This window comes from Camellia sinensis, chromosome 3, assembly GCF_055761805.1.
Source record: "Camellia sinensis isolate YWXY chromosome 3, ASM5576180v1, whole genome shotgun sequence".
NCBI classification, from domain to species: domain Eukaryota; kingdom Viridiplantae; phylum Streptophyta; class Magnoliopsida; order Ericales; family Theaceae; genus Camellia; species Camellia sinensis.
The window spans coordinates 51312437-51327283 of record NC_138963.1 but is presented as its reverse complement, the minus strand read 5'-3'; the positions used below and the strand labels follow the sequence as shown (position 1 = coordinate 51327283).

General features: G+C 36.6%; 1 protein-coding gene across 1 annotated transcript; it reads left to right on the top strand.

Moving 5' to 3' along the window:
* The first annotated feature begins 3799 nt into the window (after window positions 1-3799).
* On the top strand, window positions 3800-5564 carry LOC145821512 (uncharacterized). Its single transcript, XM_082918034.1, has 2 exons — window positions 3800-4399; window positions 4503-5564. Exons 1-2 carry the CDS (start codon window positions 3800-3802, stop codon window positions 5562-5564), a joined length of 1662 nt encoding a protein of 553 aa, XP_082774160.1.
* The last annotated feature ends 9283 nt before the right edge of the window (window positions 5565-14847 follow it).

Below are 14847 nucleotides of genomic sequence, written 5' to 3'. Positions count from 1 at the left end.
TCTGAATGTAAGTAAAAGTTTACTCTGATTGTAAGTAAACTTTTACTCTGTTCAAGAGTAAGTAAAATTTTACTCCGTTTCATAGTAAAATTTTACTCTGATTGCAAATAAAAGTTTACTCTGATTGTAAGTAAACTTTTAGTCTGATTTAAAGTAAACTTTTGCTCTGTTTAAGAGTAAGTAAAATTTTACTTTGTTTCAAAGTAAAAGTTTACTCTGATTGTAAGTAAACTTTTACTCTGTTCAAGAGTAAGTAAAATTTTACTCTGTTTCAAAGTAAAAATTTACTCTGATTGTAAGTAAACTTTTACTCCAATTTTAAGTAAACTTTTACTCTGTTCAAGAGTAAGTTTTCTTATGTAAGTATAATTTTAAGCAAAGTGAATCAATAAGGCTGAGTTTGGAAAAATGACACCTCTTCGGGCTTTAGTGTTTGCAATGACCTCTTCATAGCTTTCTCCTCAATGTTGACAAGTCCTATCGAAGGAGCCTTGGACACAAATTTTTTCCTTGAGGTTGAATGAGGGTAGTATGCTCGCATAACTAGTACTATAAAATAAAAAATCGAAATTAGTTAATTCTTTAAAGATAGATTGCATAATATTTCAAGTAGTTCAATTTACTTACCAAAAGAAAAAGTACACATCCAGTCACATTTTCAGGACTTCTTAATGAAGAATGGATTGAAGTAGACAACGTGGATGCAACTGCAGTCGACCATGCACATGAATTCATCATTTTCAAATCTTCCACAAGGGCGACAAAAGCCCATCAAACTGTTAGACTAGTTGTTGGTAATAGCAAAGTTGCCACAACAAATAAACACATTATATGGGCAACATCCTCAACATCAACTGTCGTTATGCCTTCCAATGCATTTCCTAATGCCTCTCGCAAACTCTTTACGGATATTCTTGACATCTTACGAAACATTCTCTGTACAAAAGCTGATTCTTGTTTCTTCCCATATGAGACGTCTACATTTTATCCCAAAAATCAAAGTAACGTCACGGTCCCGTATGTCACACGTCTTCCCTCCAAGCTTAAATCCCTTTACATAAAAGTCATAAGCTTTGATCACATCCATGACATTATCATCAACTTTCTTGAACTTCTTTAATGCCACATCTTCCTTCTTCCAAAAAGATTTAAACAACATCCCAAAAGGTGTTCTCTTGAGGGTAGTAATATGTCTTTTAGTGAACCTCGTGTCTCGCATTAGGTTTATCAGTGAAACAATATTTGACCTATATTGTTTTACATAGTTCTCCCTCTCCTGTACTCCGTGTACAATATTCAACTTCAAAGGTTTTATTGTTGAAGGCATTGGATTGCTTTCATTACAGCCTTATTATCACTAGCATTGGATTGAACTTCTTTACTACTTTTGCTTTTTTTTTTTTAGGGACCTTCTTCTTTTGTATAGCCGTTGGTGGAACTTTAAAATCATCATCATCATCATCACCACATTTTCTTCTTGTAACAACCATTTTAAAATAGTAAAAAGTTTCCCTATATCAACAGTGTAACATTTTACTTTAAACAACAAAGTGACAAAACAAATAAGCACTAAAGAAAATGCACAAGCATTGTAATGAGACAGTAAAGTTTTACTCTGTTTGGCAGTAAAATTTTACTCTGATTGGAAGTTAAATTTTACTCTGATTGGAAGTAAAATTTTACTCTGAACAATACCCTAGGAAACAAACTAAAAACACATACAAAAATTATAGAATCAAGAATCAAGAAAACCTTGTCTCAATTTTGACTATACGCAACATAGTTCTGAAATTAACATGTACAATTCACATTCAAACCGAAATCAGAGAAATGACGAAAAGACAATCACATTCACATACATAAATAGATATATATATATATATATATACAAATTGATATGCACATTTATGTAATGAGCAAAGCCTAGAGTTAAAATAAAATTTTACTCTGAAAAATTCATGAAGCAAATGAAATTGAAAGCATTGAAATTGCAGGACCAAAACACTACAGAAATCAAAGCAATGAAATCGAAGCAAAACTACATACACCATTCTGAAATACCTAAATTAGTTTTCAAAATTTTTAAACCTTAACATTCTCACATGATTTAGTGATTTAAAGTATTTTAAGATAGTGATAAAAATTTTAGAACAGATAATTTTTACTGTAACCCAAAATCCCAAACTCTACTCACCCTAATGCAACAATGAAAAAAAGAAAAGAAAAAAAATCCTTAGCAGCCTTAGAATCCCACCCTATACCATGGCAACGTAATCTCATACACCACTCACAAAATGAAAACAAACCTAGACAGACTTCATAATATCGAAAAACTAGCAGAAAGGGGAAAAAGTCACCTGCAAAATGCGTGTCCAAGAGAGAGAGCAAAGCGTAATGCGGAGTTCGATTCGAGCGCAAGCGACGAACGTGTAACGTTCGAGGGGTAGAAAGACAGAATAGCTCTAGAGAACGAGAGTAATGCGACTCAGAGAAGGGTTTGCAATCGATGATAGGGTTTTCAATCGATGCTAGGGTTTTCGAATGAGCATGGATATTTAGAGTAGGGTTGTCAATCGATGAAATAGAGTGAGGAGGAGAGAAACGGTGAAATTGTTTCATATTTCCCCACTTATATGGAAGGACATTTCAGTCAATTCATAATATTTTTTTAATTGAGGGGCTTTTGGGGTCATTGTTTTATTCCGTGGGTTGGACACAAAATAGGCCCAATGAGGGGGGTTTTTCACCAAAAATCCCTTTTTTTTTTTATAAGTTTTACGGGACATGTCCTAAATTATTAAGAAGCTTGATTATTAAGAGCATGAACTCAAAATTTAAATAAATAGAAAAAATGAAAAAAAATCAAGTAGCTTGATATCATTAGAAACATTTATATTTATTAAGAAACGTAACATCATTTTCAAGGGAAAAAAAGAAAAGAAAAAAGAAGAACGAAAGTAGTTATGTGGAAATTTTTTTTTTTTTTTTTTTTGGGTGAACAAATATGAACTCAAAATTTAAATTGGATTCCGTTAAAAAAAATAAGGTGATCTAAGTAGTTTATATTTTACTATTAAAATATAATCTTTTCACAAGGCAAGTGAGAAAGAGAGAGAAAAGATAGATTATAAGGGTAGTGTTATTTGTTTAAAGACTAAAAAAGAGTTTTTATTTATTTTTTAACAGAACTTTTTTATCCACCTCAGTGATAAACACAACATATTCTTACAATAAATTATATTTTCTAATTTTTACTTTAATTTTATTGTGCATTTATGTCTGAATAATTTTATAAAATTCATTTAAAAGTCAAAACTAACCGAATCTCTATTTATATTTTGATCTCAAATTTTTAACAATGAATTTGATAAATTACTAGTTATATATCTACCGTTTATGATGCATGGGTCAACTGCTTCTGGCTACTGAGCCTAGTCTCAGTCGGGATTCATTCTCTCTCTCTCTCTCTCTCTCCACAGCTAAACACCCAATCACAAAAGAAACCATATAGTTCAGAAAGCACCCATTTGACAAAAAAGAGGTCGCATTTTTCAGCTATTCTGGAAGCAAACCAATGATGTTGTTGCAAGCAAGTACCAATATAATATAACAAAGTTTGGTAATCCCCATGCTGTTAGATTCATATTGAAGAATCATTATCCCCTTCATTAACCATTAATTTTTTCACATTTCAACTACACTACGTATTTTCTTTCCTTTTTCTTTCTGCATTTAGTAACTAATTTTGAGTTTTTGATCAGTTGTTGGCAGTATGATTATAATGAACAATAGGAGGACGATGGAGTCGATTCCTCCAAATTTGAGGAAACTGTGGAAGGAATGGGAATTGCGAGGAATGATTCTACTTAGCCTCACTACCCAAATAGTTTTTGTCATTCTGGGCAATCGTAGAAAGTATATTGCCGGAGCACGGATCAGAATCATTGTTTGGACGGCTTACTTACTCGCCGATGCGGTAGCAATAATGGCCGCTGGAATACTCTCAAATAATCTTGGAGAAATCTACAGGAAGGATTCTTTTGTTCCAGAGTATGAGCTATTAGCTTTTTGGGCTCCAATGATGTTGTTACACTTGGGTGGCACAGATGCAATTACTGCTTACTCCTTGGAAGACAATGAATTGTGGAAAAGGCACTCATTTGGACTAGTTTCCCAAGCAATGACCACAATGTACATCTTCGTTTTGGCTTGGACAAGGTCTCTATTTTCCCTACTCTTTGTTGTAATGCTCTACGTTGGGCTTGTCAAGTACGGTGAAAGAGTGTGGGTTCTATATTGGGCAAGTGACAACAAATTTAGGGACTCGATTCCAGATATCCCTTCTAGTGAATCCAAAGTTGTACAGGAATGTAGATTGAAGCAATTGGAAGGGTACCATGTCAGACCACATCAAACTCTTGAGTTTGACGTGCCGAGTCATTTAACCAATAGTATTCCATCATCACTACAATGTTTTCTTGATGGAAATGAATTACTTGCAGCATGAGTTTCTTGAGATGGTCAAGCGTCTCTTTGCAGATCTTGTAATGGGCTTCCAAGATGGGTATGCAAGCAGGTCAATCTTCGAAAACCACGGTGCGAGCAGCGCATTCAGAATAATTGAGATTGAACTAGGGCTTATATATGATTTGCGCTACACAAAGGCGAAGATAGTCTACTCTTCATGGGGCATTGCTGGACGATTCATCGGAATATTTCTGACCCTCATTGTATTGCTGATGGTATCTTTGCATGAGAGAATACTAGTCGCAGAGAAACATCGCCACCACTCCAAGATTGACCGTACCATAACTTTGGTATTGTTGGCAGCCGCTCTTCTCGTGGAGTTATGGGCATTTCTGCAACTAATTCTTTCCGACCAAACCGCTTATTGGTTAGTTAAGCGTAAGAAAACCACCATCTTACGAGTAATCAAGTGCATTTCACATTCACCACTAACTAATTGGGCGATTCCAAAACGGAGGTGGTCGAATTCCATTGCTCAGTTTAGTCTGCTAAAATTTGCCTTGAGAGAAAACCCCCTCCCCTGCCTTAGCGTCCAAAAAATGTTAGGCATTGAAGAATTTCTAGATACTATTCAATACAAGAGTGCTCCTATATCTCTCAGCAAAGTTGATTTAAGAGGCAGAGTCTTCAAAGAGATCCATGACAGTGTTAGGCAATGGACGGAAAGGTATGGCTACGACACAGCTCTTAAAGCTTTATACGGGCAGAGGGGAGGCCGCACAATAGAAAGGCACAATGATCATGATCTTGAGTGGAGTGTCGAATTGGAGTTCGACCAGAGTATTCTTACTTGGCACCTTGCTACAGAAATCATGTACTACAAAGGTGGCGAACCTAATGAAATAGGCAATTATTTGTCACGATATATGCTTTACCTCCTAGTCGAGCATCCTTATAAGTTGCCACTTGGGATGGCACACATCAAGTTCTGGGACATTTATGCCGGGCTAGGGGACTTCCTTGACAAGGAGGGGGACATCTGGGACAATTTTCTCAGGCCAAGAGAGTTAATTGAGGAGGGAGATTCGGAGTGTTAAATAATGATGTATTATTTATTGATTGTGTATATTACAAGATTGATGTGTTTCTATATTTACAAGAGAATTAGGTCTCTCTCTTTATAGAGAGCAGAAGGATACAATGGAGTACGAAGCCATAAGGTAATATATTACAATAATATCAAAGTGGAATCTAAAGCTGAAAGTGGTAGTGGGTGTTGGCTTTACAGCTCCTAATGCACTGTGATGTACATTTACAGCTACTAAGGCATTATATGAAAGTATATTATATGTTAACAGCCCCCCGCAAACTCAAGGAGGGTAGGAACTAACCAACTTGAGTTTGGAGAGAGTAACAAAACAGAAAAATAAACTGATAAATAAAACAGGATAGGAGACACGGTATGGTCGTGTCAGACCGTTGTAGAAGACAGTTTATGGGGTCATGTCGGACCGTTGTAGCAGACAGTTTACGGGGTCATGTCGGACCGTTGTAGAAGACAGTTTACGGGGTCATGTCGGACCGATGTAGCAGCTGACCGGAATCAATGTCGGGACAGTTTACGGGGTCATGTCGGACCGTTGTAGAAGCTGACCGGAATCAATGTCGGGACAGTTTATGGGGTCATGTCGGACCGTTGTAGAAGACAGTTTACGGGGTCATGTCGGACCGATGTAGCAGGACAGTTTACGGGGTCATGTCGGACCGTTGTAGCAGTGGTTGTGGTGGTGCACCAAGGGGGCGACTTAGGGAGTGCGCCATGGGCGACTTATACATGATACTGTGTATAACCCCCCCTCAAACTCAAATAGGTGTGAAGATAGAAACCTATTTGAGGTTGAAACAAAGGGATTGATAAAGCTGACCGGTGTAGAAGACACTGTATGAGTGTGGAGATAGGCTGCCCAAAAGATATACATGGATGTAGATATCGAGCCCTCAAAAGTCGTGCCCTCAAAAGGTGTGCCCGCACCCTCAAAAGGCGTGTCATCAAAAGGCGTGCCGGAGGCATGAAAAGACGTGCCATGAAAAGGCGTGCCAGGTTGTCGGCGTCAAAAAGGCGCGCGATGCGCGTGGCTGCCTCTGTGTCATGGTCTTTATAAACCGAAGCGGAGGAGGCAGAAACTGAGACAGAAAAATTGAGAGAAACCTCTGAAAAATTCTTCGTTTTGCTGAGAAAGAGAGGTCGTTTTGCTGAGAGAGATAGTCTGTAACACTCGGTTGTGAGAGATATTCTGTAACACTCTGTTGCCCAGAAAATGGCCTCGTCTTCCCGTGGACTGCTCACTCTCTTTCCCGATCTCAACGAGTCCACAGGAGAGAGAACTGGTGCGGTGTCCCGTGAACCTCAACCAAACACCACTGGGTTTGCTCCGTTGAACTTTCCGATGCAGTCGGTGGAGCAAAAAATGGCAGTGCAAACGGATGTGGAGGCTAATCAGTATACTTTGAAGGCATGTGTGGAGTCCATGACGGCGGTCACAAACTTGTCGCACCGGCTGCAGAGTAGGACAAATGAGGTGCAGCAATTAAACGCCCAACTGGCTCTGCTCCAACGCATGTATAAGGATGCGCGAGCAGAGATAAGCGTGCTAAGGGCAGAAAACAAGGAGCTGAAGCGGAAGGCCACCGTGATGTTCCGATTTGGAGGGCCGCCATATGCTGCAGTGGAGGAGCAGGGAGTAGTGATCGTGCCCAGTGGAGTGGGAAGCACGGAGGCAACACCGTCAAGGGCCGCCCAGGACGGAGGCAAGAAGAAGAGACCGGCGGCAGAGTAGAGAAGAAAAATCCACAATTTGTAATTTTTTTTTTTTTTTTTTTTTTTTTTTTTTTGTGTGTGTGTAAGTGTGATCGGGGTGAATCCCTGAGATGAATAAAATATGATTTGTCGTGCAAATTTGTAAATGGTTATGGGTGTTTTTTTTTGTTTTTGTTTTTGTTTTTGTTTTGTTTGTTTGTTTTTTTTTTTTTTGTTTTTTTTGTGTTTTTTTTTTGTGTTTTTTTTTTTAATGAAAAAAAAAAAAGATAAAATAAAATAAAAGAAAGTGATAATGGACGATGCCAGCCATGAGAGTAATAAAATATGAAATAGGCAGGGATTTGGGTGTAGGGTGGTCCATGGAGTTGGTAAAACCAGCACATGGTTTGTGGGGTTGGTTGTTCAAAAAGATGGGTTTAAAAAAAAAAGAAAAGGAGGTGGTGGAAATAAAAAATAAAATAAAGGAGGAATTGGTAAAACCAGCACATGGTTTGTTGGGTTGGTTGTTCAAAAAATATTGGTTTTAAAAAAAAAAAGAAAGGGAGGTGGTGGAAATAAAAAATAACATAAAGGAGGAAGTCTGAGAGAGAGGTGCCGAGAGAGTGAGAGAGCTCTGTTAGAGAGAGAGAGCTGGGTTTGGTCTTTTGTTAATGTGTATCTTGTGTATCTTGACTGATAATTGATTAGAGAGAGAGAGCAGAGATGGATAGCAAAGAGATTGTGCCTAGTTGTGGGTTTGCGTATGGATCATGTAGCCCTTTCATTCCGTCTCGGCGTCTGGGTAATAACAATAACATGCGTAAGATTATGGTTCTTATGGGCTTCTCACCCCATCCAGATTGCTCAAGATGAATCATTTTTTTTTAACTTCTTGGCGATGAAGTCTCAGCGGTTCGAGAGAGAGAGACCACGGTTTGGTGTGGTGGATGGAAGGTGCCTCACAGTTGACGAGCATGTCGTCGAGAGAGATCGGAAGGGTGGTGTCGTGGCCGTGGACAACGGCGAGATCGATGGCTGATGAATCAGACAAGAACAGCCGATATTGAGAAGGCTGTGATGAACGGCCAGGGTTCGTTGGGGGAACAAGGAGGTCCAGCGAAGAAGACCGTGGTTGACGGAAACGGCCGGATTGGTGGTGTCGTGCACGTGGAAACCCAAGTGGAATCGGCTACCAGCGACGGAGAGAGCGAGGCTGAAGGCAACAGGTTTCAGTGTTTCAAATTGTGGTGGGAGATGTGGTTTTCTTGAAGATCGGAGACCGAGTTCCTGCTGATGGGTTGTTCATAGATGGGCAGTCGTTTGAAGTTGATGAATCAAGCACGACAGGTGGGCATATGGGGACGATGGTGACCACGGATCAGCTTCATCTTCATGAGCCACATGTTGGACATTGACTGGAGGCTCGGATGATGAATAATAACCAGGCTGTTGTGGAGGATAACCATGATGAGAGTAATTGGGTGGTGGTGGTGGCTGAGAAGATAAAGTAGAGCCGTGGTCAGTGAAAAGGGAAATAGAGCTGTCTGCAGAGCGAGAAATTAGAAAATTTGGATTTGTCCGGCGGGCGGCCAAGGCGAGATTGCCGCCCGCCGGTGGAACGAAAAATACTAGGTTCCTAACCTAGCTCTGATACCATGTTAAATAATGATGTATTATTTATTGATTGTGTATATTACAAGATTGATGTGTTTCTATATTTACAAGAGAATTAGGTCTCTCTCTTTATAGAGAGCAGAAGGATACAATGGAGTACGAAGCCATAAGGTAATATATTACAATAATATCAAAGTGGAATCTAAAGCTGAAAGTGGTAGTGGGTGTTGGCTTTACAGCTCCTAATGCACTGTGATGTACATTTACAGCTACTAAGGCATTATATGAAAGTATATTATATGTTAACACGGAGGACGATGATGAAGATGAAGATGAAGGCAAGGATGATGATGATGATGATGATGATGAGGACGAGGAGGAAGAGGACGGGGATGAGAACGACGACAAGGACGAGAAGGATCTAGACGCTACATCCAACAGCGATGCCAGTGGCAGCGGCCGCAGCCAGCAGCCAGCATCAGAAGCCGGAAGAAGCAGCCGCTGGTGGTGGTGGTTGAAACTGCCACCGCCAGCCGCCAGCAGAAGTATCCAGAAGCAACAGAAGAACAAAGACCCTGGAAGAGTAGTTGATATGCTGCCTCAAAAGTATGCACAGGAGAAACTGGAGAGGAGCAATTCTGTGATACTGCATGGGTGTAAGCTAGCATCACAACTTAGTAACAGAGGAAATAGATGGGAAATAATTGGTGCAGTATGGGTGGAAATGTTGTGTCATGCAGCTAGCCAATGCAGTGGAAGTGGGCCGGCCCTGAATTTTCGGAGACCTAAGGCGAAACTCAAAAAGGGGCCTATATTCACAAAAATAAAGATAAAATTATCCTATTTGGCACCACTACGCCGATTAATACCAAAATAAATATCAAAATATATTTATTCTAAAATACAAAAAAAAAAAAAAAGAAGTTACGAAAAAGGTATAGTTCAAATCAACAAAACAAACTAATTAATCAACAATTCTAATTAATGAAATGTTTCAGCGGTGTAAAACATACATAAATTATTTTACATTGTGTTAAATTGAAGAGTGAGATAATAATTTTGCTTCACCAGTAGTGTGAAAGAACATAAATGAAAAGAAAACTTGACTATATAATTAATTTTTCACACAAAACACACAATCCACTCACTATCTGATATCTTATAGTAAAGAAATTAAGGAACACAATTTAATGAAACAAAATTAGGGCAAAAAAAATTTAGAAACTTTGTTCAATTAAAATATAATAAAGACATAGGGTAAAAAAATTATATTAAAATTATTTATTCCATTAAAATCGGATAGTTTATGAGAGAAAAATTTGGGCAAAATTATTACTTGTATATGTTTTAATACATTTTTTTTTTCTTTTTCAATTGGGCCTTACCACATTTGTGATTAAATGATTTTTTTAGTTGGGCCCAATAAAAATTTTTGAAACCCTTTAGACTAGCTCTAAACAATAAAAACAAATTGGGCCAATTTAAATTTTGAATATACTACTATTAATGAATTTGGAAGTCCTATTTTTGGGCCAAATTTTGAGACCTAAGGCACAAGTCGTAGTGGCCTTAGCCCAAGGCCAGCCCTGAGTGGAAGATATCATGCTCAACAATTGAGACGAGGAGGGTAGTTGCTTACTCATGTCTGGCTTCTCATGGCACATTTGATCACTTTCAGGTCATACCGCGTAGCCGCGCAATAGCTGATGCAGTTATAAGGTAGATTAAACAATTAAAAAGGTAGTCATAGCATTTATTATATTTTCTTTAAAAATCAAGGTAGTTCAGTGTAATTTAGCCAAATAATAACACCCTATTGAGTGTAATTCAGCTATTTGTGGGAACTTGATTTGAATTAATGGTTTTGTTCTGTGTATTGTGGAAATGAATTTGTCAGGGTGTGTGAAAATAATACCTACTTTCTTTTTATTGGTTTATTGCTCTAAAACTGTAAACTCATCTAAAGAGTATGTTCATCCATTTCAATTTGGAGAAAGTTATTTGGCAATTAGAATAATATTTCGCACTATTCATTTTATGATATATGTTATGTTGTCTTTCAAAAATGATTACAAAAGTATTTAAAATTATTGTTTTAGTCAATAAAAAATAAGTTAGGATGTCCCAAAAATTTGCCTAAAAATCATCCTATATTTTCTTTAAGTGGGATTCACAATTTTAAACCATCAAAATGGTAAAATTATTAGCTGCCCTTAGCGTAGCTTGTGATTATGTTATCCACCAATTATCAAATACTATGCCTCATGCTGTTCATTCATGTCCTAATACAAAATTATCGGTCGTATCCCCCAAACCAATCACAACATTCTTAGGATATAGCCAATGGCCATGTTCATGATCACTAAATAACTTTTCATAAAAATATGTATATTTTGCACAACAACCACTACAACATGTAAGAGTTTTAGAGACTAAATTTTTTGATCTATAAAAATGAAAATGTAACGCCCTCAAAATAAACCCATACTTCATACATTCATGATTCAAGAAATTGACAATATATTCAAGAGAATAAAGTATACATCTATTTATCAGAGTATTTATCACAAAAGTATTACATATTGACAACAAAAATAAATGCCCTACGGGCTTACAACTTTCAAAGCCAACACTTGGTTACAAAAAAAAGAGTACTAACTCATACACATTAAGCCCTCGGCTTTAATTTATGTGTAATACACAAAAAGGTAAACAACAAAAAGGGATCTTTAGTCTCTAAGCCTCCCAAACTATGTCCTTGGAGGTGGCATATCACCTGAACCTGAAAATGATGTCCCATATAGGGTGAGTGAATGCCCAGTAGAGATATACTAAACCAAGTATGAGAAATAACTAAAACAATAGCATTTGATATATGGTTGACACTTATAAATCAACTTACAACACTTTTCAATTCAACATCAAGTACATCCATTTTTCATTTCAGTTTTCTTCACTTATACAGTTTCGATTCATAATTATGGCTCAGAACCTGACCAAACAATTCAATGAGACTATAACACATATTAAAACACTTCCATACTTCACAATTCACATGAGAATATAACTCATATTAAAACACTTCCATACTTCAACACTTTCATATTTCAAATGATACACAGATTTGTTGTATCAATGGAGTCCATCCCCTATCTTCTCCCAAATAGATTTGAGAGTCCATCCCCTATCTCCTCTCAAATCATGGAGTATATCTCCTATCTCCTCCCAAACAATATATATACACAATGTATTTAAACACTTATCATATACAATGATCAACCAATACACACATTTGTTATATTATTCCAACCGTCATATTCAATGACATATTCAATGTGATTAGTTTCAGTTTTCCCTAATCATCATACAATGTCTACAATAATCAAGGCTATCCTCCACCGACAACCCAAAGCAGTTATCTCTAAACAGATAATAAATTTATCGAACTGATAAATAATCAACAATTTCATAAGTGGGTGATAAATTAATCCAACCACATCGTTCAATTACAATTCCATCCAATTTCTTGATTTCCAACCCAATTTCACATTTCCCCAAATTAATTATTCAAATTAATTATTCAATATAATTAGGGCATTTTTTCTTTTTTTCCATTATCAACCCTAAGGTTCAATTTCATCAATTTAACAGCAATAATCTCATTTTCCAAGGTCTCACATACACATAGAGTTTAACATTTGAAAACCCCCTTTTATAAATTACACATCAAACCCTAACTTTTCCCGAAATTACCCAACAACACCATCTAATCAAAATGACTAAAATTTATGTTAAAACTCATAGAATGGAGTAGGTTATCGCTACCTCGAAGTTAGAACCTCAAAGGAGTAGATGAAGAAAACCCAAAGTTCTCCAAATCCACTATTTTTCAGATTAAAGTGAAGTCCACACCACCCTCTATCTTTCTTACAAAGTGATTAGGGTAGAAACACTCTAGAAATAGATAGAATCTTAGAGAGAAGGTATGTAGAGAGAGAGGGAGCAGATGGATCTAGGGTTTGTGTAAAAGAGATGGTGAAGAAATAAAGTGTAATCCCGCTGCTGCCAACTAATATATTCAAGGCTTGCTCGAGCGAAGGAATGGTCGCTCGAGCAACCAGACACAAAGAAACCTCGCTCGAGCCAACAAATTGAAGCTTCAGGTTTGCAACCCAAAAGCACGCTCGAACTTGCTCGAGCGAAGAAAAGCTCGCTCGAGCGAAGAAACCCAAAACATAGTCCTCGCTCGAGCCAAGAAATGCAACTCTCAGGTCCAGAGCCAGATGCAGACGCACGCTCGAGCGAAGGAACCCTGGCTCGAGCGATGGAGATAAAACACAAAGCTCGCTCGAGCGAAAAAAGTCTCGCTCGAGCGAAGAAACAAAATTCTGGGCAGCAACTATTCATTTAAACTCACTACTAACCTGTAACAAACCTGCCCAATACATCCCAAAACTCGAATACAAAGAATTAAAGGATGAAACAAGATATATACAATAACCAACACCATGGAACCTAAGTCTAGAATACAACAACCAAATGGAGGGAAAACTAGGATCGCTATAGAAAATTTTGTTACAAAAAATATTTAGCGATTAATTTCTATCGGCATAAGAATAGTCGTTAAAAGGTCGTCCCGAAAAGTTAAAAATAAGGCTTTAGCGACAAAATTTTGAAAATGTCACTAATAAATACACTTTTAGGGACAAAGTAATTTGGTTTCAAAAAGATAATAATTCATCACTAATTTCAAATTTTCGTTGCTAAAAATATAATAATAATACTTTTCGCAACAAAAATATTTGGTCTTTAAAAAATAATTTTATTCCTAAATTTTAGTCTCTAAAATCTTAATTTTTTATAATGAACTCCAGTCAATTGTCACAAGAGAAATTATTTAATATTTTTGGAACATTACTCTATTTCACTTACAAGTTGACATACAACATTTTGTCTCTTCAAATTTTAATACAAACTTAACTTTTTATCTCTTAAAAATTTAAAACAAATGTGACAAATTTCATTATTTAAACCAATAATAACACCCTATTGGATGAAGTATACGAGAAATTATATTTTGCTTTGGGAACGACTCCATGTGATGCTCCAATTTAAATTTGAATAGTAAAAACAATTAATCCCATCCCACCACTTTTACGTCTCATCTGTGAAGACATCTGAACATGTATCTATTGAGTAGTGTGAAGCAGTGCGACAGTTGATTGGCTAAAACAATTGATCCCACGACTTTTATGTCTCATTTGTGAAGGCAACAGAACAAGTATTTACTCTGACATTTTGTTTGGGTGGAAATATATATATATATATATATATTTTGTGTGTGTATTTTTTGATATTTGGTATAATAAAAAATAAAAACCAACTGAAAATATCTTTTATAATTAACAAAAAATAATTTATATTTGCAGAAAATATCTTCTACTTTTAAAAGATAAAAAATATTTTATAAACTAAAATTTATCAATATCACTACACTATCGCCCGTCTCACCTCCGCTAACACACCACTATCACTACCACCATCACTGTATTACCATCTCTACCTTCACTTTCGCTCACCACCTCGAATATAAAAAATTTCTAAAAAGAATATTCTTTCAAAACAAAAGTTTTGTAAAAAATATTTTTAATTTAAAAATGTCATCTTCCCAAACAAATGAGCCAGAGTGATGCGAAGCAATGCAACAAAAACTATTAAATGACAAGGAGTTATTGGTTGGTCTAGGAATATTGTCATGTGGTGCTTCACATATATTGTGATTGGTAAAATTAGTGAGACCCATAATTTTATATTGAATAATTAAAAAATATGATAGAATATAATAATTTGTGATTGATTAAGTGAATAATTACGTGATATTCTTGAACCAATTAACAATATTTTTTCAAATAAGGATACAACTGGTTTGGCTGGTTGGGTTACATGTACGTTTAGTGATTTATGATTAG

Bases quoted from the DNA above. Each gene is read 5' to 3' on its own strand.
- LOC145821512 (XM_082918034.1), top strand. From the start codon at position 3,800: ATGGAGTCGATTCCTCCAAATTTGAGGAAACTGTGGAAGGAATGGGAA. The intron at 4,400-4,502 runs GTCAGACCACAT...AATTACTTGCAG, and splicing joins AGCAATTGGAAGGGTACCAT to CATGAGTTTCTTGAGATGGT.